At 42.7% G+C, this 23,676-nt stretch overlaps 2 protein-coding genes across 2 annotated transcripts in view; one reads left to right on the top strand and one right to left on the bottom strand.

Annotated features, from left to right (window-relative positions):
• Positions 1-4,057, bottom strand: part of NT5C2 (5'-nucleotidase, cytosolic II) — a 107,824-nt gene extending 103,767 nt beyond the window's left edge. Inside the window, exon 1 of the mRNA XM_012723572.1 lies at positions 3,985-4,057. The gene's annotated coding sequence lies outside the window, so the exon portion shown is untranslated. The remainder of the gene's footprint in view (positions 1-3,984) is intronic.
• Positions 4,019-15,748, top strand: INA (internexin neuronal intermediate filament protein, alpha). The gene is made up of 3 exons (XM_004680473.2): positions 4,019-5,101; positions 12,587-12,711; positions 13,769-15,748. Exons 1-3 carry the CDS (start codon positions 4,037-4,039, stop codon positions 14,079-14,081), a joined length of 1,503 nt encoding a protein of 500 aa, XP_004680530.1. The 5' UTR covers positions 4,019-4,036; the 3' UTR covers positions 14,082-15,748.
• The last annotated feature ends 7,928 nt before the right edge of the window (positions 15,749-23,676 follow it).

Raw genomic sequence — 23,676 nt, 5'->3', positions numbered from 1 at the left:
ACAGCTTAATTGCCATTGCAATTCATCTGAATTTTACCATCAATAATTAATTCTTTTTAATGTTCAGTAGGATTTCATTGAATGAATATATCATGATTTTGGGCTTTTTTATCCATTCATTGTTGAAGGACATTTCAGTTGTTTCCAGTTTTTGTCTACTATTTAAAAAAAATCAATGAACAGGGCCCTCCCTGGTCATGCAATGGGTTAAAGTGCAGCACTATGAAAATGCCTCACCACCAGTTCGATCCCCAGCTCCACTCAGAGAGGTGACCCACATGGCGCAGGAGATCTCTCCTGTCTCACCTGCTGCTCCCCTCAGCAGTGTACTTCATCAATCTGCCTGTCTGCTCCCCACGCTGTCTGGTGAATCCTCTCACCACCCATGCACCTATGGCCTCTACCCCAGTTCTATATGCATAAATAAGTAAATCTTTTTTAAAAATCTATGAATATTCATGTACAGATTTTTTTGGTGTGAACATATGTTTTCATTTTTCTAGGCAAAATACTTAAGTGATTGCTTGGTCACAAAGTAAATACATGGCTAACTTTTTAATAAACTGCCAAGTGTTTATTAAACACTGTACCATTTTACATTTTCCCCCACCAGCAACAAATAAGAGATCCAGATACCCTGAATCCTTAAAGCACTTGGTTTTGTCAGTATTTGTTTCAGACACACTTAGTATGTATATATGTATGTCAGTGTTTTGATTTCCATGTCCCATGGCTTGTGAGTGATGTTGAACATATTTTCATGTGCTTATTTGCCATTTGTATACCCCCTTTAGTAAAACGTTGCCTGTTTTCTAGTGGAGGGAAATTTTTGTTTGGTTACTACTGCATTTAGAGAGGAAGAAGATAAATTCATATTTAGATATGTGGTATTTAAGGCCAGCTAGTATCCATAAAGAGATGTCCAACAGGCAGCTGGATATGTAAATTGGAAGCAGATTTAGGAATCTCTAGCATAGGTCAGACCATTTGTTATATGCACCAGAGCAACTTAAAAGCATGTCACAATCATAGGTAACAAATAACTGGGTAAATAGCTGTTTAATTTCAGTGTCACTCATTAAAATAACAGTCCCAGGAGCCAGAGTCCACATCTGCCTTAGTCCTAGTATCTAGTCTAGGGTCTTGCACTCAGCAAACAGTTGCCAAGCTAACGAGCTACAGAAGTTAATATATGTAATAACTACCATTTATTGAACATCCTTGGTACTGTGATGCCTGTATTATGTACATAATTTCATTTTAACCTCACAGTAATCTGTGAAGTAGGTCAAAGGGTCGTAAAACAAGATTTAATGAATCTGGGGTAAAGCCTGGGATCTGAATTTAAGTTCCCAGGTACTTTTAATGATCAGCCAGGTTTGGAGATCACTCAGGTGAATAGTTTCATTGCAATTTTACAAATGAAAAAACTAATGCCTCGTGGCTAGAGAGAACCAGGAATCAAAACTTGATGTCTCAAGGACAGAACTTTACCATGAGTCTCTCTGCATCCAAGAGACCTAATATATAAAAATGAGTTGGTAAGGAAAGAGCAAAAAGTTGATAACTGAGAACTTGAAAGCCAGGAGAGTGGTGAGCAATGCCAAATGCCACAGAGAGACCACAAAGGATGTGGCACAAGGGAGAACTTGGGATGGTCACCCAAAGAATCTGCAATGCCAGAGTCTGACATTAGAGGAAGATGAAGACCAAATGCTTGTATATGGCAGGATGCTCCCTCACGAAACCCTGCCAGCTGGATGGAGTTGTGGTTTGACATTCGGCCAAGATCCTCCATTGTAACTCTGCTTTGTGCTAAAATTTTAAAAGCCAGACATCTGTGTCTGTGTGATAGGATGCCAAGAAAGGGGAGGTTTAAATTCCCGGGGGGTGTGGGGGGGCTGGGGGGGTCTCAGGTAAACGGTTCACAAAATGCAATATACATATGCAGTCCATTCTAACTTCTCAGGGCCACCACTCCATTGTTGGATTTATTCAGAGCTCAGTTTCTTTCCCTCTGTCTGTGTTTTACATTTGGAATACTACTTCTACAGGAGGATGGCAAGACAAAAAAAGTGAAACCCTTACCAGAATATTTTGCTGATTTTTAAGAATCCTCAGTGAGATTGAAATGAAATTGGAACTATCATCCAGAAATAAGACCTTCTGATTACCTATGGCTGTTTCTATTTAACCACACTTACCCTGGCCCTGGTCCCACAATCAATTTAGCTGTATTCTCTCTCCCAATGGGCATCTGGAAGCCAGTGCAAGGATATGGTGAACAGTTTCCTGAAATCCCATCACTGGACCCAACTCACGCTGGTCATATCCCGTTGATGGCAGATGCAGAAAAGTGTTCCCTTGACATTAACCCCCTGCATTTTACAGTTTATATAGCACCTCCACATGCTTTGCTCAATTTTTCAGGACCTTGGAGAGGCACTGTTATCCCCAACAGCTTCATAAGTACATCCAAGCCCAACATTTCTGATTTTCAATTAGGAATCAGTCTAGTACCTTGTTATTAACCAAAAATTCTTCTAAAGCCCCTTTTTTCTTATTCTGGCTACATGGAAATTAATGACACTTCAAGAGCCCCATCACTTTAAGAAATAGAATTATGTAGTAAGGGGGAAAAATGTAAGTTTGCTTGCTAGTAACCTTAAGCAGATTGCTGTAGCTGAGCCTGTTTTTAATGTGTAAGATGGGGATTAGGGCCACCTTAAAGAAGGGGCAGAAGAGGTAAGTCTATGCAAAGATGCTGGCACAATGACTAGCAGAAAGTAATTATTCAGCAATATCACTCTTCTGTCCTTCATCTTACCAAGTCTTACTGCATCCAAATAAGTGAAGTCCTTGTGCCTCAGGCCTTGGTCTGTGATAAAGAACCAGGGGGCAGGCTGTGGCAGGGCCTTACTCTCTTCCATATCATCAAGCACAAAGCCAAGACACACACTCCAAAGTGCCATAGGATTCCTTCTCCTTCTTTCAGTCACTTGCTTTGGTAGTTTCCCCCTGCTCCATGAAGACTAGGTATGTCCTAGACATACATCTTCAAGATTCCAAAATCATGAAAAGCACTACTGGTGCTTAATCTGTTCGCAAGACCTCTATTTTTCAAAGCAAGATATCCACAGAAAGGGACTCTGGCAAGTCAGATGAGGATTTACACTGCCAGAATCTCAAATGCCTCCACGGCCAGAGAAGTTAAGTAAATGAATTAAAATTAGCGTAATTCAATGGAATTTGTGGGGACCTTGGTAAAGGGGAAGAAAATCTTATACAAATGGCAGGGGGAATCTCTGCCTATCGCTGTCATTCCCGCTTCCTCCCTCTGCGTCATTCCACTCTGCAACTCAGGCCCCCAACCTTCACCTGCCTCCCCTCTCTTCCTTTGGGCGTCGCAGGCTTTTCCAGGGCCTCCCGCCCCGCACGCTCCGGGAGCTGCAGAAGAACACCTGATTAAGAGATGCTATCTGACGTAATCAACTTTTCCCTAAGGAACCCCAAGTGGGCTGAGAAAGCGGACAAAGCCTCACCGTGCGAGCCCCTAATCTAACTAGGAAAACCAGGGCCTCACCCGCGGGAGGTAAGAGTGCACGGGACACCTTCCAGAAAACTCTAACCTTCCCGGAGGGCTGAAAGGACCAAGGACTGGATCCAGGGACATGGCGGGGTTGTGTGTTTTCCGAGTGGGGAACCTCAGTCCTTTACGTTCCCCTCTGTTCCAATCACTTCCAAACCAAAGGACCCTTGGGGAGGGGGCTGCGGACAAGGGGCGACTCCCACGCAGAAGGTACTGTCGGCGTGCCCTAGGTCTGTCGCGCGCAGCTGCGGCAGTCCCTGCGCTTCCCCGCCCCCGCTCCTGGATGTCCCCCTTCCCTCTCCCCGCGAGCAGGAGCTCCGCCCTCAATGCGCCGCCCCAACCCCGGCGCCTTAAAACCCGGCGCTCACCGCTTCGCCGCGCCCCGCCTAGCTCACCTCTCCTTGGCGCTCTCCTCTGTAAGTGCACGCCTGACCTGTTCTCGGCACCATGAGCTTCGGCTCGGAGCACTACCTGTGCGCCGCCTCCTCCTACCGCAAGGTGTTCGGAGATGGCTCGCGCCTGTCCTCGCGCCTATCCGGGGTTGGCGGCGCGGGCAGCTTCCGCTCGCAGTCGCTGTCCCGCTGTAATGTGGCCTCCTCGGCCGCCTGCTCCTCGGCTTCGTCTCTCGGCCTGGGTCTGGCCTACCGCCGGTCGCCGGCGTCCGACGGACTGGACCTGAGCCAGGCGGCCGCGCGCACTAACGAATACAAGATCATCCGCACCAACGAAAAGGAGCAGCTGCAAGGCCTTAACGACCGCTTCGCCGTGTTTATTGAGAAGGTGCATCAGCTGGAGACGCAGAACCGGGCGCTCGAGGCCGAGCTGGCCGCGCTGCGGCAGCGCCACGCCGAGCCGTCGCGCGTCGGCGAGCTTTTCCAGCGCGAGCTTCGCGACCTGCGCGCGCAGCTGGAGGAGGCGAGCTCGGCGCGCGCGCAGGCCCTGCTGGAACGCGATGGGCTAGCTGAAGAGGTGCAGCGTCTGAGGGCGCGCTGCGAGGAGGAGAGCCGCGGGCGTGAAGGTGCAGAGCGCGCCCTAAAGGCGCAGCAGCGCGACGTGGACGGAGCCACGCTGGCCCGCCTGGATCTGGAGAAGAAGGTAGAGTCGCTGCTCGACGAGCTGGCGTTTGTCCGCCAGGTGCACGACGAGGAGGTGGCTGAGCTGCTGGCTACTCTGCAGGCGTCGTCACAGGCCGCTGTCGAAGTGGACGTGGCTGTGGCCAAACCAGACCTGAGTTCGGCGCTGAGGGAGATCCGTGCCCAGTATGAGTCCCTGGCCGCCAAGAATCTGCAGTCAGCCGAGGAGTGGTACAAATCCAAGTTTGCCAACCTGAACGAGCAGGCAGCGCGCAGCACCGAGGCTATTCGGGCCAGCCGCGAGGAGATCCACGAGTACCGGCGCCAGCTCCAGGCGCGCACTATCGAGATTGAAGGGCTGCGTGGGGCTAATGAGTCCTTGGAGAGGCAGATCCTAGAGCTGGAGGAGCGCCATAGTGCGGAGGTGGCTAGCTACCAGGTAAAGGCTGGAGTGCTGCATGGAGAGGATGCATACATGCGCTCTCCTGCACAATTGGGGCGGAAGGGGAGAAACAAACTAGTAGGCAGGAACAGCCCCGACTGAAGGGGAGAAACAAACTAGTAGGCAGGAACAGCCCCGACTGGGAGTGGTGGCAAAGAAAAGCCCTGGGGTCTCCACCGCTGATTTTAGGAGTCCGACCTTTCTTTTTTTCAGCCCCTCGCTTATGTCCTTGCTTGAGACAAAGAAACCCTTAAGCTTTTGTTCTTCGGAGTCCCAAATTTAGTGCATGCCTTCTTGTTAGCAAGTGGTCATAAAAACCCTGGTCACCCGAAGAACAATTCCCCACCCAAATCGAAGCGAGCTCACTGGAGTTTGGTTACATCTTCTCCTGGTTGATTGTGCTGTGTATAGGCTGCCTAGCTTACTTGGTTGACTTTGATAGGCTTTTTCTGCGTCCTGGGATTAATAGGCAGGGGGTATAGTCTGCTATAGGGTGAAAAGGAAAAACGTGTGCACCTTACTGGGAAGGGTCCTTCGACGTTTTACTGATGCTGCCCTTAAAGGAGTAGAGATTGAAAGTCATAGAACTGACACGTGTGCGCATGTGCTCGCACACACACCGCACACATACACAAACGTACGTTTCCTTGTTGACCTACTGATGGTAATTTCCTAACGAAAGTGCTATACCCACTAGCTAAACGAAAAACGGCCAGAGCGCTGTCCTCGGTGCTGATTTAGCGATGTGCGAAATGATGTCTTTGCAGTCTGATGTCCCAATTATGACACTCTAGGCAATTAACTCCTTTGATTTTTTTTTCCTTCTGTAAACACTAACGCATCAGTCTTGACTACCTGCAATCAAAGGTCACTATGTGTACAGAATTAATTTTCACTTTCATGGATGGCTTAGCGCTTAATAGAAACCGTTGAATCTGCTCAGCAGCAGTGAGGTCCCACTTGAAAAATGCTTTATTTCCTAACATTTTCCATCCTAAGTCTATATAGTAAAACACAAATAAATCTTTGCGATAGGTCACTTAGTTTTTCCATCTTTGCCTGTCTGTAAACTCCTATGAAGGTATCGATTGGCTTTTTCATCCTTTTCAAACAAAGGCCACTGCTTCTTCAGTTTTATTATGTAGGATGTTTCTGGATGAATGACCACAAAGGGCACAGAAGCAGGGGGAAAAGTGTAGAAATCTGTATTGTGTGGTTCAGACTCTAGCTATAATGAAATCTCCATTGGCTAGAATGCTAATCATAATGAAACTTGCAATGATTTCACTCTAACCAAGATTGAAGATTACATTTGATGAAGTTAGTCTGGTTTGGGAACATTAATAAAATAGAAACAAGAAAGTGGTGAAAGCTCAAAAGTACTATTTGAGCCCAGAGTTAGAATTTTATTGGTGTCCAGGTTATTTGCTGTTTATTATGAATTATTCCCTTTGTTAAAGGAAGAAAACTTGCTTTTCTTTATCTTCATTGGTTTGGAATTACATTACTATTCAAATAAAGACTTTCATTACATATCAAAATCTATAACTCAAACTTTTCATTATGTGGCCTAGCTCCTGGATGGCACAAATTAGTCACACTTAGTCAATGAGACTTCATGTCCTAGAAGCCTCAAAGAATGATGTAGGTGGTCTTCTGAAAGGTTCGCCCAGTATTTTTACCAAAAAAAAAAAGAGATAATTTACCTACAGCTGCCATCTGAACTGAGCATGTCATCTCTGTTTGGCCCTACATTCTAAAAAGTAGTGGCAATATTGTCTGACTTGCTTAGACTTTGCTTTAAAATGTTAAGTGTTAGACAATAGAAGGGTCATCCAAACATAGTCTGCAGGAAACAAAACCACAAACTGCACATCTGCAGCTCTGCAGTGCTGCCCCCCCCAATCAGCTTTAGCCCTCAGAGCCTCAGTGGACCTTCTGGTGGAGTGGAAGATATCAGATAACAGGGCACAATTTCCTGTTTCTGGGAACCCAAGGCTGAGGAGCAACTCAGCTGTAACTGCAGATCCTGAAATCATGGGGCTGTCCTCTGTCTTTTCTAACAATCTTAGCAGTACTGTGGAGCTTCCTCCACAGTGACATTCCGCCATTGTTTTCTTGCCCTATCACCCCTCCCCCTTCCTTTCACTACATTAATGGTAGTCTGTTCTTTTTCTTCTGCTAAAGAGATTAGTGACAGGTCCATTTTCCTTTGCAAGCTTGCCACCATCTAAGACCCCATTAAGGTCATGTTTCCCTACCCTAGAGAGCTGACAGCCTATCTAAAGAGAGAAAGCTTATTACATTTTGAAAGGGTGAAGAATGATTCAAGGTGACATAGTAAGTACAAGCACAATGGTGTCTGAGGGAGTATGAATCAGGCAACAGGAGAAATTTGAAGCGCTACCCTGTCAAGTGCAGCCTTAGCTAAAGCCTTCTACATTTCTGACACAAGACAGTTATGCTTCCTGTATAAGTGCTTCACCACATTAGAGTCCCAGTGCTGTCTGAGGTTCCTAAGGCTCTTAATGTGTACCCGGGACCCTGACCTGTACTATGGTCAGTCTTGGAAAGCTGAAGCTTTCCTTGAAAGACCTTGCTGAACAATCAAGAAAGTCATTAGTTAATGCCCTCCAGGGAGTTGAGCCAAGAGTGCCTTCCTCTCTCCAGCATGATATTAGAATAGAGCCTAATTAAATAGCTGCAAGGGGCTGGTCCCTTGGCGATTGGGGTTGGCAGTGGCTACATATCAATCTATAGCTTGATAGATCCATTTCTGAAATTAGAATTCAAGGGGGAAAAAAAAACTACCTTTGGTCTTTTAAACTCTTCTATGTGCTTTTTGTCTCCGTTTAATTTTTACCCCTCTCTAGCTCTTTGTATTGCCACCTGGGCATCCATGATAGCTAGTTTACTGAAATAAATTGGAACTAGTGATTTTTAAACCCACTGATATACCACAGTCACTCAAGGGCTTAAAAAATTATTCTTAAGCCCACTCTCAAAGATACGGATTCAGTAGTTCATGAATGGGACCCAGGAACACATGTTTCCAATAAAAATTCTACATCTTATCATGCATGAGAATGATTTTCGGGTTCACTGAGAAAAATCATTTTTTCCAGTGTAAAGCCTGCTAACAGAGATTATATATAATGCAAGCTATTAAAGCATAGTAGGGGAAAAGATGGGATAAAGCAAGCAGGGAGAGTAAGGCATGCACTGTGACCTGATGGGTAGACCACTGTAAAAAAAGCCTTTTTCCACCTAACTTTCTTCTGCAGAAGTCATTCTGGATGGCAGCCTCCCTCACAGTCAGATTCATGGCACTAGCTAGAGTACCTGCTTGGGGCCCCCCAAAGTGATGGAATTCACAGCATGTTTGTCATTATTGTTCTTGCTGCAGATGCTAGTGTGGCCAGTTCTTTCCTCCATTTTTCCAAACCCAGACAAAGATGCTAAGCACCAGCCTTAGCTACTCTGGGAGAGACCCCAGCTGGAGCTGGAGCACCTCTTTCCCGTTTCCCATCCCCTCAGGTTATGTTAGCAGCAGCTGCGTGGTGGGGGGAGGGGGCAGACTGCAGCGCTCTGCTCAGATTCCGAGCTGGAGGCCATCTTTAGCAGGGCTTTTGAAGGGCAATGCAAGACACTGCCTGGGGTGGGGAAGGGAATGCAAACAAAGAGGAGGCTTAGAAGAGAGCATTGGTCAGCAGTCAGACCACTCCTCCGGCAAGGAGCACAGTCATGCATTTTGTCCACTCTGATCCATAAAATGGACATGTGAAATGTGTAACATGACAATTCAAGAATTTCTCACCCATCCAGAACTCAGCTCCCCAACAACCTTTTATTCAGAATATTCAACTGTGAACAATTTTTGTGTGTGTGTGAACAAAATTTTTAAAAAGGACCTCAGGAACCTACTAAAGACCCAAAACATCTGTCTCTAAATAGTGTCTTGGGAAATTTGCCCCTCTGATGCCCCAGCCTGTTCATTCCTACTTTACTTGACTCTACAGCACTTTGTTATTTGAATCACAAATGTGCTGAAGACAAAACAGAGACCTGGAGTCAGACATTATTATCAAGAATGGGTAGCAACAGATCTGTTCAACCTTCAGGATGAAAAATAAAAATAATAAAGAGCACTAATTACACTAATTCAAACACTGATATTGGGGCCAGTTAGTGTAGAAACAAAGAGCCTGAAATACTCATTTGACCTACCAGGTAAAAGACATGACCAAATTACAGAAAAATAATTTATCATTATCATTTCCCTTACTTGCTGAGAAAGTGCTACATTTGATGTCCAAATTAAGGGTGACATAAACTACTTTAGGTTTTTATTCAAAATTATGACTTTTTAAAAACCTGATGCTTTAAGGGATGTGCCTCCTACTACCAATATTAGTTGTAGTTATCTAGGGAGCTGTAGGGAGAGTTCATAATTAACTTGCCCATATCATTAAAAAGGTAGAATGTCGCATGGTATGACATGAACAACAATAAAAAAATCACTAACATGGAGGCGCTCAGTGTGCCACATACTGTTCCTATGCCCGTTATCTAATCTAACAGGCAATAGACTCGTTATCTTTATTATTGCTATCATATGATGTGAGGGGCATTCAAGTGGAATCCTAACATGAGCATTTCAGAACAGCTCAGAAAAGAATAAACAGTATGATTTTCCATGTGCAAAAATGTAAGCTTTGAAGAAACTAAAATAAAGGAAACTGAGGTATGTTGTATGTTTGTACCAAGGCAAGAAATGAAGCCTTCCTCATGTTATTGAATTTCTGTTTCATTTAACATCTCTGCTTGTTTGCATAATGAAAATACTTTCTCCTCTTTCTCCCGTTTGTTTCCCCCCTCACCTCAGTAATGTTGTTTGTCCTCCCAACTGCATCATTAGCTGATTTATTCATAGGTTAGTCTAAAATCATATAGCGACCATCAAGTAAAATTTTTTGGTAAAAATTCTTTTTTTTACCAAGCCTTCATGACTTCTCAACACACTGAACAATTTTCATCACTGCCCAGTGTAACAGGTATTTCCTCCCACTGTTTATTATTCCTTACCCTGTACCTATCATTCAATTGAGTCTCTTTTCTCAGTATTCCTGTCAATAATTATAGAACAGGTAGATGGTATGAATTTTAATTTTTGCCGCAGAATATCCTGATTTGGAAGTTTCACCCACCTCCTGAGGTATCAGCTCTGCACTTCATCATCCCTCACACAAGTGCATTTACAAGGTCTCAGTACTTACAGTATTCCTGAGGTTTCTGATTTGTTTATTTATATCATCTCATTAATCACTATGCTATTCGTGTTAACAAAATTGCAGCTGAATTTTACGAGCTAGTTGCTTACATCTTTTGAACATAAGAAAAGAGCACTTATGTTGTAGCATCATTCATTCAATAACTGTGCATCTACAGTGTGCATTGTACAAAGCTCTGGGCTTCATGTCTTTCTTCTAGACACAGAGTCCTGTTTTTATATTAATCCCAATCTAGAGCAGTAGTTCTCTAACAGAAGGAATTTGCCCCCCAGGAGATGTATAGGAATGCCTGGTGATATTTTTGGTTGTGACAAGTAGGAGGGAAGGGTAGAGGTCAGGGATGCTGCTAAACATCCTAAGATGTCACCCAGCAAACCCCCACAACCAAGAATCATCCTGCTCTAACTGTCAGTAGTGCCAAGGATGAAAAGCCCTGCCAGAAAGGAAGCAGGCAGAAAATAAACTAGTAAGCTAATAAGTGAAAATTATTTCAGATAATATTAAGAGCTAAGAATTAATAGCCACTTTCAAGTTATGTTTGTTTTTTTGTTTTTTGTTTTTCCTAATCTGCCCTCCCACTGGACATGGCTTTTCCTAGTTTTCACACTGTTTCTTCATGGGCTAGCAGGTGCTCTGGCTTGACATAACAGAATGGGCTAGATTGGTGTGAAGAGCATTGGATGCTGGGGGAGATCTTTCTAAGCAGCAAAATTCAAATTGTCTTCTGTGACACCGAGCCATGTAAAGACCCTGTAGAGAGCATTTCAGAGCTAATAGCAAACCCCACAAGTCTGGGACATCAATGAATTTGCTAAGCTTGAGGAAGAACAGAGAAAAGTATCTGAAATACAATGAGCAAGGGGAGCATACAGGCCATACTGAGAAGCTTGGACTTTATGCCATGGTTGTTGGAGGATTTTAAGCAGGTGAGAAATAAGATTTTCTGTGTTAAAAAAAACATCCTCCTCAGTGTTCAAGAATCACAGATTTAAAGGTACTGTTCTTTTATGCTCGGATGTGTACCTGGAAGAATTTGGAGAAAAACTATTCATTAATTTAGTTTCTTTTAAAATGAAAAACATTATCTTGGTCTGCCATTTGGATTTTTTTGAAAGATTTATTTAGGGCCCTCCCTGGTGGCACAGCCGGTTGAAGCACAGCACTAAGAAGCTAAAGCCACTTCAGCATGAGTTCAATTCCCGGCCCCCCCGGAGGAGATCCACATGGCATGGCAGACCTCACCTGACCCGCCTGCAGCTCCCCTCAGCAGTGTACTTCATAGATCTGCCTGTTCTGCTCCCAACTCTGTCTCTGCTGAAGCCTTTCATTGCCCCTGCACCTCTGGCCTGTACCCCAGTTCTGTATAAATAAATCTTAAAAAGAAAGAAAGATTTATTTAAATATGTGCACAAAAGTGGGGTGTAGGCTAGAGGTACAGGAGACAGTGGGGAGCAGAACAGGATTCACTGGAGATGAGACAGTAGGGAACAGAACAGGCAGATTGACTGAACTACACTGCTGAGGGGAGCAGCAGGACAGACAGTTGAGGTCTGCTTTACCATGTGGTCAGCTTGTTGGCTAGGGATTAAACTCGATCTGCAGTGACTGCAGCCACTTCATAGTGTTGAGACAATCCTTTGCACAAGCAGGAAGGTGCCCATTTGGATTTTTAAAAAGCTCTATGAAGTCATTCTTCTTATCTATCATGTAAAATACTTTTAGTAAATAACTGAGTAGCAGACTTTCTGGAAACCATCAAAACAAATAGAGGTAGAGAAGATTTATTTGCTGCCTTCTCCATGCTTTTGAAAGTTGGAATTTTATGAATCTTATCTCTTAACCAGAGGCATTAGGTTTTGGAAAGAAAATGCAATAACTAGGCTACAGCAATTCAAGATACAAGGGAGTGAAGGCACATAAACAAATCGGAAAGCTCTACCTGGTGTTCAGTTGAAAACCATGTGCCTGTGGCAGGAGCTCCCAACTCTCACCTTGCATCCAACCTCCTGGGAAAGGCAAGTACTGAGACCTCAACCCTGAACAGAGGAAACAGAATTTGAGCTGAGTGAATGGGGCGTGGCATGACTGGGCATCTTAATGTATATTCAGAGTTGAGAATTCTTCCTTTGTATAAATCTCATTAAGTTTCTGTCTGGCTTGGCCCACACCTTTTGGATGTGTTGATTTTCAGGATAGCATTGGGCAGCTGGAGAATGATCTGAGAAACACCAAGAGTGAGATGGCACGCCACCTTCGGGAATACCAGGACTTGCTCAATGTCAAAATGGCTCTTGACATTGAGATAGCAGCTTACAGGTACTTTCAAAGGGAATGCTCACTCAAGCTGAGCCAGTCACCCCGGGTAATACTACCCAGATATGTGGTTCTAGTCTTTCCAACTTCTAATGGTAAGGTGGGATGGGGAAAAATACCAGTGGCCCCTTCTAGGTCAGCATACCCTCTGTCCCTCAATTTGGACAGCCCAGCTTTATTTTACTACTCTTGGAGTACTCCACCTCCCTTTGCAAGGATATAAGGAGATTAGGTGAGTACACAGAGTCTGAAATAAAATCCACCAGACTCTAAAAATAGGATTTATACAAATAGAAAGTCTTAATAGGTAAGGTATCCCTCTGGATTCTTAGTCAAGGCAGCATTGAAGTCCTTTAGATAATAAGAGCAGCTATTTTGAATGACTGCCATGTGCCATACACCATATTCATTATTACACATGAATTATCTAGGCATCAGATCATGTAATTCCCATTTTGCACATAAGGAAACTTGAGCCCCATATTGATATCATAACTTTCTCAAAATCACAGTGCTAGTAAATGGGAGAGCTCAGATTCAATCCCATTCCATTCCCTTATTATCCTATACATTGATGAAGTACAAATCTCAAGTTCAGGCTGAATTAAGCAATTCTTTCCTCTTTTGTGGATTTTTCACCTCCTTATCCTTATTGCACTTAAGGTGTGAATTAGCAAAGTTGCTTCTCCTTAGAGCATTATAGACTCCTAAGAGCCAAAAATGAGTGTAGTGAGGCCATTACACTTTTTTTTTTTTAATATATTTGTGAATAGGATAGAGTTCCCCTGTACTTTAAATACAGCTGGTGCTAACGGGTGTGTATGTTGTTTTCAGACACACATACATGCATCAGACATATATGTGCAAATGCAAGTAAACTCCAAGTCTGTAATTCAGTATTTATTGGTGCCAGTCTCATGAAGAAACTATGAAATCTTACAGAATAGTTCTAAAGTGCACAGGACCTACCTGGAGAGTTCTTTTTTAAAAATGTTGCAAGTCAGAAAAAAAAAATGTTGCAAGTTAACTTCCTAAAAGTTTTTCTCTGTTGGATTTACAGGAAACTGCTGGAAGGTGAAGAGACACGTTTCAGCGCCAGTGGATTAAGCATTTCAGGGTTGAATCCACTTCCCAATCCAGGTTATCTTCTCCCACCCAGAATTCTCAGTTCTACAACCTCCAAGGTCTCATCCACTGGGCTCTCTCTTAAGAAGGAGAAGGAGGAAGAGGAGGAGGCTTCTAAGGCAGTCTCTAAGAAAACCTCCCAGATAGAGGAAAGTTTTGAAGAAATATTGGAGGAGACAGCAGTAGCTACTAAGAAAATCGAGAAAACAAATATAGAAGAAAGCAGCATTACAAGCCAAAAAATATAATTCTGTTGCATAAAAAAAGTTCATGCTTAGAGGGGATAATATGCATTTGACTTGTTAAACAGCCAATTCCTAAACCAAAATACATGTCACTGCTGTAAAACATTTTCAAAGCTTCAGTCTTGCATTTAGTATTCAACACTTTCTCTAATAGGAAAACACCCCTTAGATTGGAGCAAACTGCTATCCTAGAGCAATCACGGAAGAGTTATCTAAGAGTTCACCTTTCTCACCTAAGGCTCAGGCTTCACAGCGATGGCTGATTCAGGTACAGAGGAAGTACAAATTTAAGGTGCTAAATCTGTGATCATTGTCATTTGCTGTGAATTGAGATTAAAATCTGTATCCACTCACTGTACCCAGCTATTACCCAGCTGTGTAATCTCACTTTCAACACCTAAAACATAAGATCACTGCCAAAGATAAACCAATGGTCCACACCCAAGGACACTGATAAAACTGCCCCACAAATGATAGAGGTTTGTTTAATGGACGTGTTCCTTCCTGTCCCCTCTACTCCATATATCCTTAAAAAAAAAAAAAAAAAAAGTGAGTGTAGTAGTTTTCCCTTTTAAATGCATTTAGATTTTTCTCAAAAGAATTTACCCCGTTAGTTCTCTTTGCTCAATGGGTAAAGTTAGACGCATGTTGACCCTTTCTATGATTCATGTAATGACTTCTCCCTACCCATTTCATATCCTTCTATTTCTGTAGGTTAAAAAAATGGCAATGGTAAGTTTCAATGGTTGCTCCAACCAACAATGAAGAGTCCCTAGATTTAGGCTTTCATATTATTCAAAGTCACTTAATTAGAAAACATTAATGTAGCTTTTTACCTTAATTTTAGATGCACAGTAATAGTCATCCCAAACTGTGATTAAACTGACCATAGATTTAGTAGTAAAAGCTAGAAGAGGTGAGTATTTATTTGAATGGAAAACACCAAGGTCTCACTTATCTGTGTCAGTTTATTGTGGTGATATAAAATTAGCTGTTTATGCCCTCACCCTTAGAATTCATATCAAAATTCTCTCCTTGCCCTAAAGAGGCCTTGTTGCCACTCTCCTATGCCTTCTAAGAGTGCTAAGTGTAGGATATTTTAATTACAAAAACATCGTGCTGCTGCCCAAAGTAAAAGCTACTTCTGGTCAGTCAACCACCAGCAAATATAAAAAAGAAATCTTTCTCTTTTCTAAAAGAGCCTTGCCCAACAGTTTTCCCATTACTGCACTGTTGGTGGGGGTCTCCTTCCCTGAGGGAGAGGAAGGACACGTAGACCAGAGAAGGCACACGCGTGTTCCTGCTCGCATGCTAGGAAGCAGGTTCAGGAGAGTCAGCTGCTTCTGCCCCGCTCTGCCCCCGCCATGTAGCAGCTGCATCGCCTAGACTTCCACATGTGCCAGGTTTGCAGAGGATTTATTCTCTGCCAGCAGCCACTTCTAGCAGAGATGAAGAATTGGCATGTGTCTGTCATCAGTCTCCACTAAGAGCACAGTGGTGATAAGGACATGATGCTCTTACTGAATGTTTTTACCTTAGCACATGCTTCAATAGCTCAAAGAAATTGAAAGATATTTTTCTCTTTTCCTGTACCCATCTCTGTCTTTATTCCTTATACTTACTGTAAAGCATTAGTAAGATAATTAAAAGTCACATGAATCTCACCAACATAACCTGTGTTCTGTGGTTTTTACAACTGCAGCTGAGAGAAGCACTATTTTGGTTCAATGAGACAACTACTCCCCAAATTCAGAAATCATGTGTTCTCTGCTCTGTGAATCCTCATTTGGTTGTTTTCTTTGCCAAAGCCTTGGGGCATTTGTAAAAGACTGTCTGGTCTGAAGCACATCACACACTTAAGTGGACAGTTCCCAGCAGGGGGTAGGGAAGCCAAATCAGTCAATGAAAGACAATGCATTTTGTGCCTGGACAAAGATTTAACTATTTCACTTGGTTATGTCTGAGAATGAACTAGCAAAATGTACCTGATTTAAAAGTCCTTCATAAACCTAAGAATCTTCTTTGAAATTCCTTCTCTGATTGTACTTCTGCAAACCTAGGTGTTTAAGTAGAAAAAGGTAGTAGTCAGGGAATTTTCCTCCATTGGAATGATTCTTAATCTCTTTTGGATTATAGACCCCACTGGAGAAAGGTATGAATGCTTTTCCTAGAAAAATACAAACACCAAACTTTGTACAGATTTAAGGAACTGCCTTCTCTATGATTACTTACTTCTGGTGTCCAGAAGTTCATGGATCAAATGGCAAATCTCTAATGCCATGCCAACTTCCAGAACGAAGAGTACAAATGAGGGGATATATAGATGTGACTCAGATAATGCTGGTCAAGCTGGAGCTTGCTGTGTCCTGAGCAATATCGTTATTCTTGGTCCCTCTGGCTAAGGGCACTTGTCTGCCTTTCAAAGATAATTAATGCGACTTTGGTAAAAGGAAATCTGTTGGTTGTGCAATAACAATGATCAAAATATCTTTTAGGGTTTATTAAGGAACAATAAAGTCAATAGATGGGTTTGCAACATCAACAATAGTTGTTGCTTCTAAGAATACATTTGGTTAATGGATTCTTTTCCATTACATAATCTTTGGCTCTAATTTCTTTTTCTTACTTTTAATGACTTGCTGCTAATTGCCATAAATTTATTTATTTAAAAAAAAGACCTTAAAAACATCTTAGGGCACTTATAAATTGTTAAATCAGAACAATGACAGTAACATGAGAAATATGGTGTTCATAATCATTAGGCACCGAGAAGAGGAAGAAGCTGCCACAGCCGCTGTTAGAACAGATCAGTACAACAAAGTGAGAGTGGGTTGTGGCGAAACCTTCTGCAAGCCAGGCTGATTATATCCAGGACAACTTTCAGTCACCAAGCAATGAGATCCAGAGAGACTTATTAACAGTGGCTATGATTTATTCAGTCCCAATTTACTGTGTCAGTCACCATCGTAGGCAGTAAATACAGCATTATCTCATTTAAACTCACAGCCACTCTTTAGGGGCAGTGTTTTACACTCTTTGTCACAGTGTGATCTCCATAAGAAAGGGGGTTCCAGGTTCCCTGCCCCACCTAATGCAGGATGGAGCTGAGTGGCAAGGGGACTTGGAAGAAACAAGCAGGCACGTGCATTAGAGGCATATAAAGAAAGAGGGCCTGCTTGCTTCTTGGCTTTGGGCTTGAACCAAGGGATTGGGAACCTGGAGCACACATGTGGTGTGGAAATGTGAAGATAGACTCGGGGAGACATGAGTGTGCCATCCAGGGGCGGCTGACATTGGCATCTGTTTACCTTGACTTGCACTGATTTTGCTCTTTTTGCCCCAAATTTGCCTTGTCTCTTTCCTAGGGTTCCCCATCAGAATGTGCCTTAGATTTTTGGAGGTATTTCCCACCAGGGAATGGATAACTTTACATGTTTATTGGGAAACTATTATCCTTTCTTCTCTGCACATTATCTTGTTGAAGTTCTTTCATACTAAGTGTTTGCTTTGTCTCTGTGTATGTGACAGATGGCAGGTTTGGGGGTCCTGGGGTACCCCCCATTCTACACACAATTTTACAAATGAAAAGATGGAGCTTCAGAATGACAAATGTAAGACCCTTGCCTATTGTCAGTTACACAGGAAGTGGCAGAACTGAAATTTGAGCCCTGGTTTCCTGTCTGCCTCAGTAATGCTCCTTTTCCTCTCCCATGTTGACTACTTACAAGCAAGTCCCCTCACTTGAGGAACTCAATACCTTCTCATCCCCCTTTTCACCCCTTCCTCACCAGGTTTCACTGTCACAGAAACACGAGCAGCCCCAGGTCCCATTAGCCAAAATCTGGTCTTCTCTGACTTCCTAACCCTGCTGCTTCTGGCATTGGATTGGGGCGGCTGGCGGCAGCTCCAAACTCAGCTTGCACCGATGCAACTCTGAGTGGTCACCTCTATTCCTGCTAAAAATTATTATTTTAAAAAAGATTTGTTTATTTATGTATACAGAACTGGGTATAGGTCAGAAGTGTGTGTGGGGTGGGGGGGGGGGTGAGGAATTTCACCAGACACAGGGTGGGAAGCAGGACAGGCAGACTGACTGAAATATACTGCTGAGGGGAGCAGCGGGCGTGTCAGGAGAGGTCTGCTGCGCCTTGTGAAGTGGGTCACCGCCCTGACTGGGGACTGAACCCATGCTGCAATGGCTGTGGCAGCCCCATAATGCTGTGCTTTAACCTGTTGCACCACCAGGGAGGGCCCTTCTTGGTGGTGCAGTGGGTTAAAGCACAGCACTAAGAATCGAAAGCTATTTCCACATGAGTTTCATCCCCGCCTGTCCTGGAGCTGACCCACATGGCACAGCAGACCTCTCCTGACACGCCCGCTGCTCCCCTCAGCAGTGTACTTGGTCGATCTGCGTGTTCTGCTCCCCACTCTGTCTCTGGTGAAGCCTCTCACTGCCCCTGAGGCTCTGGCCTGTACCCCAGTTGTGTATGCACAAATAAATAAATAAATCTTTAAAAAATAATAATTTTGAAAAAGAATTCTGTAGCTCAGTGCCAAAGGGCCTAGAAACAAGAGAATATTACAGAAACACTTCCTTAAAAGACAATATCCAGGATACTTAGAATTTACCTCACTGAATTGAAGAAAGGGTCTGGGGAGGAACGAGTACACTGGATTATGGTGATGGCACACAGGTGACTTGGTGGTGGGAAGCCCATGGGGATTACAACTGAGATGGAAAAATGCACAAAATGAAGAATGATGTAAAAATAAATAAAATAAAAGGGAGGGGCACAAAATTTGAAAAACTGTCTGGAAAGTAGAGATTATGCAAATCATATATAGTTTTGGGAATTGTAAACACAATCAGGGAACACATAACTGCCCTTCATGAGTTGGAAGGCAAACATGAAACAATTTTAAAAGTATCTTTTAAAATCATTGGAACAGAAAACAAACTGGTAGTTACCAGGCCTGGAGAGAAGGGACAGTTTAATTACAATAGTAAAGATATGAATAAGTTCAGTGGATCCGAGATTTTATTTTGGAGTGATGGTAATATATTTTGGAGTTAGATATAGATGGAAATGTGCAAATATTATGATATTAAATGCTCCGGAATTGTTCACTTTAAAATGGTTAATTTTATGTTATATAAAATTCATATCACTTAAAAAATCCATTTGTAGAGAATTTATATAATTATCAGAAGTATATAATCATGTAAGCCTGTTATACCTTTTGCTCCAGCTGAGACCATTACATACATTCACCTTGGGTCAATTCCAGTCAGAAGAAATTCCATTAGGACAACACAAACCAGATTTAAAAAAGAGTATTGATTTGAACAGAGCCTGGAGAAAAGGCCAGAAATCTCCCTGGATATAAACAAAAGAAAGATGAATTAGAAATATGGCTTGCTTATGAGCACTCATCACTGATTTCCAATTAATTTTATTGTTACCATAAAGCTTTAAGATCCTAAAAAATATCTAAATCATAAGACAGTAATTTCTTCTTACAACCAAATAAATTTATGTACCTAAAAACAGTAACTTAAGATGGAAATTATTTCAAAAATAATTTTTTAAAAGACTTATTTATGCGTAGAAGAACTGGTGTGTGGCGGGGTTGGGGTGTGGTGAGAGGACTCACCAGGGAGAGAGTAGGGAGCAGAACAGGCAGACTGACTGAAATGCAAGGCTGAGGGGAGCAGCAGGTGAGACTGGAGAGGTCTGCTGTGTAGTGATGGTCAGCAGGGGATGGAACTCATGCTTCAGGGGCTTCAGACAGCTTCATAGTGTTGAGATTTAATCCCTTGCACCACCAGGGAGATCCCTCAAAAAAATTTTTTTTTAATTCTTTTTGGTAGGTCCTTAAAATAGAGTTAATATGTGAAATTTTATTTTGCTTCACAAAACATAATATTACTGACTTGGATGAATGTTCGTTCATATTTGGGAGTAGGTTAGATGGATGCCATCATGCCTTTTGCTGTTTTCAAGTATCTCACATAGACACGTCATTTGCAAACAGGGTGAGTGTACCTCAGTCCAGTCATATAAAGACTGCTATTATTCCATTAACATGCCTTGCTGCATCCTTTAAATGATGAAAAAAATGTTTACTAAGTAAATCACAGGGCTTCTCTCTTCTCCTCCAAGGATCTCCTGGAAGATGATTTGTGTTTTACACAAATATATCATAAGTTTACTGGGGGGGGGGGGGATGAGGAATAGCTAAAATTTATAAGTTCTTGCTTACAGTTTCATTGCACACACGCAAATACCATATTGTAATAAAACAAAGTGAGTCACACTCCAGATATTTAAAGATATGTTTCTACAGTGCTTCAGTGATTATGAATAAAAAAAAAAAAAGAGAGAGAAGCCTTGGGCTAAAAATTAAATGAAGATTGATCTTGGAGAGGGGTCTCCAGGCTTGCTTCTTCATTGATTAATTATTGTAGATCACCACATGGGTCCTCTCTTGCCTGATAAAGCAATGTGGTCTCTGTTCTGTGTAAATCAGAGACATTTCATTCTAGCTCAATCACATGCTCTTGGGGTTTATAGAATGCTCAGCAGAGTGCAACCACTATCATTAGTATAAGGCTAGCAATTTCTAGTCAATTACTGATAATTGCATGGAGAGTGGGAAGCATTTTTTCTTGGAAATGGTTATCACACAAATTTAATTCACTGCTAAAGGTGCATCTGCTAGATCATAAATAGGGACAGATGAGAGATACAACTTCCATTCCTACGATTTCCTGGCATAGGATTCATACATGACATAGAATTCCTAATTTCCTTTATGGTTAGACAGTTTTTTATCCTTATTATACGCCAGGCATGAGTTCAACAAAAGCGAACTCCTTTTTGGTAACTAACGGTGCCTGTTCACCGACTAACCTAGTCTGCAAAACAGAAGCAGCAGAGCCAAGATAAGAATTGGAGTGAGGGCCCTCCCTGCAAGCACAATGGGTTAGGACGCAGCACTACAAGCTAGCCGCAGCTGCTTCAGTGAGAGTTCATTCAATCCTGATCCCCAGAGGTGACCCACACGGCGCAGCAGACCTCTCCTGTCTCCCCTGCTGCTCCCCTCAGCAGTGTACTTCATCAGTCTGTCTGTTCTGGTCCCCACTCTGTCTGTCTCTGGTGAAGCCTCTCACTGCCCCTGCACCTCTGGCCTTTACCCCAGTTTTGGATGCATAAATAAGTCTTTTTTTTTTTTTAAGAATTAGAGTGAAAGCAGAACTTCAGAGTCTGTATCCTTAGCTTTCTTCTAGTTATTAATAGAAGGATGAAAGAAAATATGTAAAAATGGAGGAGAAAATAATCTCACAATGTTAATGAATCTCCATTTATCCAATAGCAAAGAATTAACTCAGCAAAGTAATCTGAGATTGACTACATATGGACCACAATTGAATTTGATAACAGATTCTATACCTGGCTCTATTCTGAGTGCTTCACATAGTCATTTTCGTATCAACTCTTTGAGTACCATGGGAACAATTTGCAGATAAGAAAAAACTAAAGCTCAGAGAAGTGATATAACATGGCCAAGATCACATTACTTGCAAGTAGCAAAAGAGGAAGCCAAACTATGCAGTCCACACCCCACTATGGATTCCATCATCGGTGCCCTTAACCACAGTGCAAAAAGGTCTCTATGTGGGCCCTCCCAGGTGGTGCAGCGGCCTAAAGCACAGCACTAAGGAGCTAAAGCCATTTCAGCATGAGTTTGATCCCCGTCCCGGAGGTGACCCACATGGCAGATTGAAGTACATTGCTGAGGGGAGCAGTGGGAGCAGTGGGAGAGGCCTGAGAGGTCTGCGGCTTGTGGGTCACCTCCCCAGTGGGGCTCTAAGCTGCTCCTAGGCGGATGAGGCTAGTCACAGTGCTGCCCTCGCTGCGCTTACTAACCCATTGCACCACCAGAGGGCCCCAACTTCTTCATCTTCTAATTTAAAATATTGTTCATCCAGCTTTCTCTTGTGGAGTTTTCTTAGAAAGATTTGAAGAAGAATATCTCTTCCATTAAATGAAAATAACATCACAATAAGAACCCCTGCAAATCTGCAGACACCATTAGAAGAAAATAAAAATGTAATAAAGATCCAACCATGATGTTCATTCCTTGCAAGTATATACTTGGCAGGCTTTGTAGAGATCGATAGAGCATTTCATCTGTGAGTGGACTATTAAGCTCTGCAAGTAATAAAGTACATATTTTATCAGTCTAGTTTTGAAGATAGGCCAATAATCCAGCTCATATACTCAACAACATACTGAAAAGGATAAAACCTGAGGGCCTGCTCTTTTTTATTTTCCCCACACAACCTATTTTATTTTTTGCATAGAAAAACCAGGATGCAGGCCAGAAGTGTGGGGGGTGAGAGGATTCACCTGAGACATGGTGGAGAGCAACCAAGTGGAGAGCAGTGTACTAAAATACACTGCTGAGGGGGCAGCAGGTGAGACAGGAGAGGGCTATCATGCCCCGTGTGGGTTAACTTCCTGGCAGGAATCAAACTCAGGCTGTAGCAGTGATAGTCATTACAGTCTTGGTCATTAATATTAGCCTGAAAGAAGTTGGGCTGCTTTTAAATTTTTAGAAAGTTTCCCTAAGTTGATAACTATGTTATCTTAATCAGAACCTTAGCCATGAAATTGTGAAGTTCTAAAAGTGCTATGAATTGCATTTACTACTAAGGTAAATATAAAATATTATAGTGATTGTGTTCAAAAGATTAATGAAAAATACTTTTCTCCCTTGAAGAAAATAAAACAAAAACAAGGAAGGAAACTGTGAGCTGTGTCAAACACCTTTCTTTTAGCCATTGAAGGCAGCTTGGGAATCTGCACTTTATATACTCATGAGCACATTTGGGGATTTAGTTTTGTTTCTATTTATGTTCATAGGAAAGATTCCTTTTGAAGACACTTTCATTTTATCTTAACTAAGAGCATATAAGGCACTAAGATGGGATATTTGTTCTTGCTTTTGCTTTTCACTTATCTAAGGTTTCTTTTTTTTTTTAAAGATTTATTTATTTATGCAGGCCAGAGGTGTGGGGGGTGAGAGGACTCACCAGAGACATAGTGAGGAACAGGACAGGCAGATTGACTGAAATACACTGCTGAGGGGAGCAGCAGGTGGGTCAGGAGAGGTCTGCCATGCCACATGTGTCAGCTCCCAGGCCGGGGATCGAACTTGTGCTGCAGTGAATTTGGAGAGTGTCATAGTGTTGTGCTTTAACCATTTGTGCCACTAGGGAAAGTCCCTCATCTAAGTTTCTGACCACTATTATTTGAAGAAAACTACCAAGCACTGCCTCCTTAAGTTTTCACTGCGCCAATTAACCATATGCAATTGCTCAACACTTGTTTCTTTTGGACTGGGTCTCTTCCTGACTGTGCTCTGCCTCATTGTCTTTCTACCGTCAGTACCTTTGAGGTATGCTACTCAGAACTGAACACAAGATGCATTGGAGTAGTATTAATTCTCTTGATCTGAAAATGTTGATGCAGCCCAAGACCACTTGGTTTCTAGCGTAGGGGTGTGGGCAGTGGGAGTGTGTACATGCGCA

This window comes from Condylura cristata, unplaced genomic scaffold, assembly GCF_000260355.1.
Source record: "Condylura cristata isolate star-nosed mole 26May11 unplaced genomic scaffold, ConCri1.0 scaffold00011, whole genome shotgun sequence".
Classification (NCBI taxonomy): domain Eukaryota; kingdom Metazoa; phylum Chordata; class Mammalia; order Eulipotyphla; family Talpidae; genus Condylura; species Condylura cristata.
Note: the sequence above shows the minus strand (reverse complement) of the source record. Positions and strands in the feature narration are given on the sequence as shown.

Excerpts from the sequence above, each read along its gene's own strand:
- INA (XM_004680473.2), top strand. The coding sequence starts at position 4,037 with ATGAGCTTCGGCTCGGAGCACTACCTGTGCGCCGCCTCCTCCTACCGC. Across the intron at positions 5,102-12,586 it reads CGGAGGTGGCTAGCTACCAG|GATAGCATTGGGCAGCTGGA; the intron begins GTAAAGGCTGGA and ends GTTGATTTTCAG. Across the intron at positions 12,712-13,768 it reads ATTGAGATAGCAGCTTACAG|GAAACTGCTGGAAGGTGAAG; the intron begins GTACTTTCAAAG and ends TTGGATTTACAG.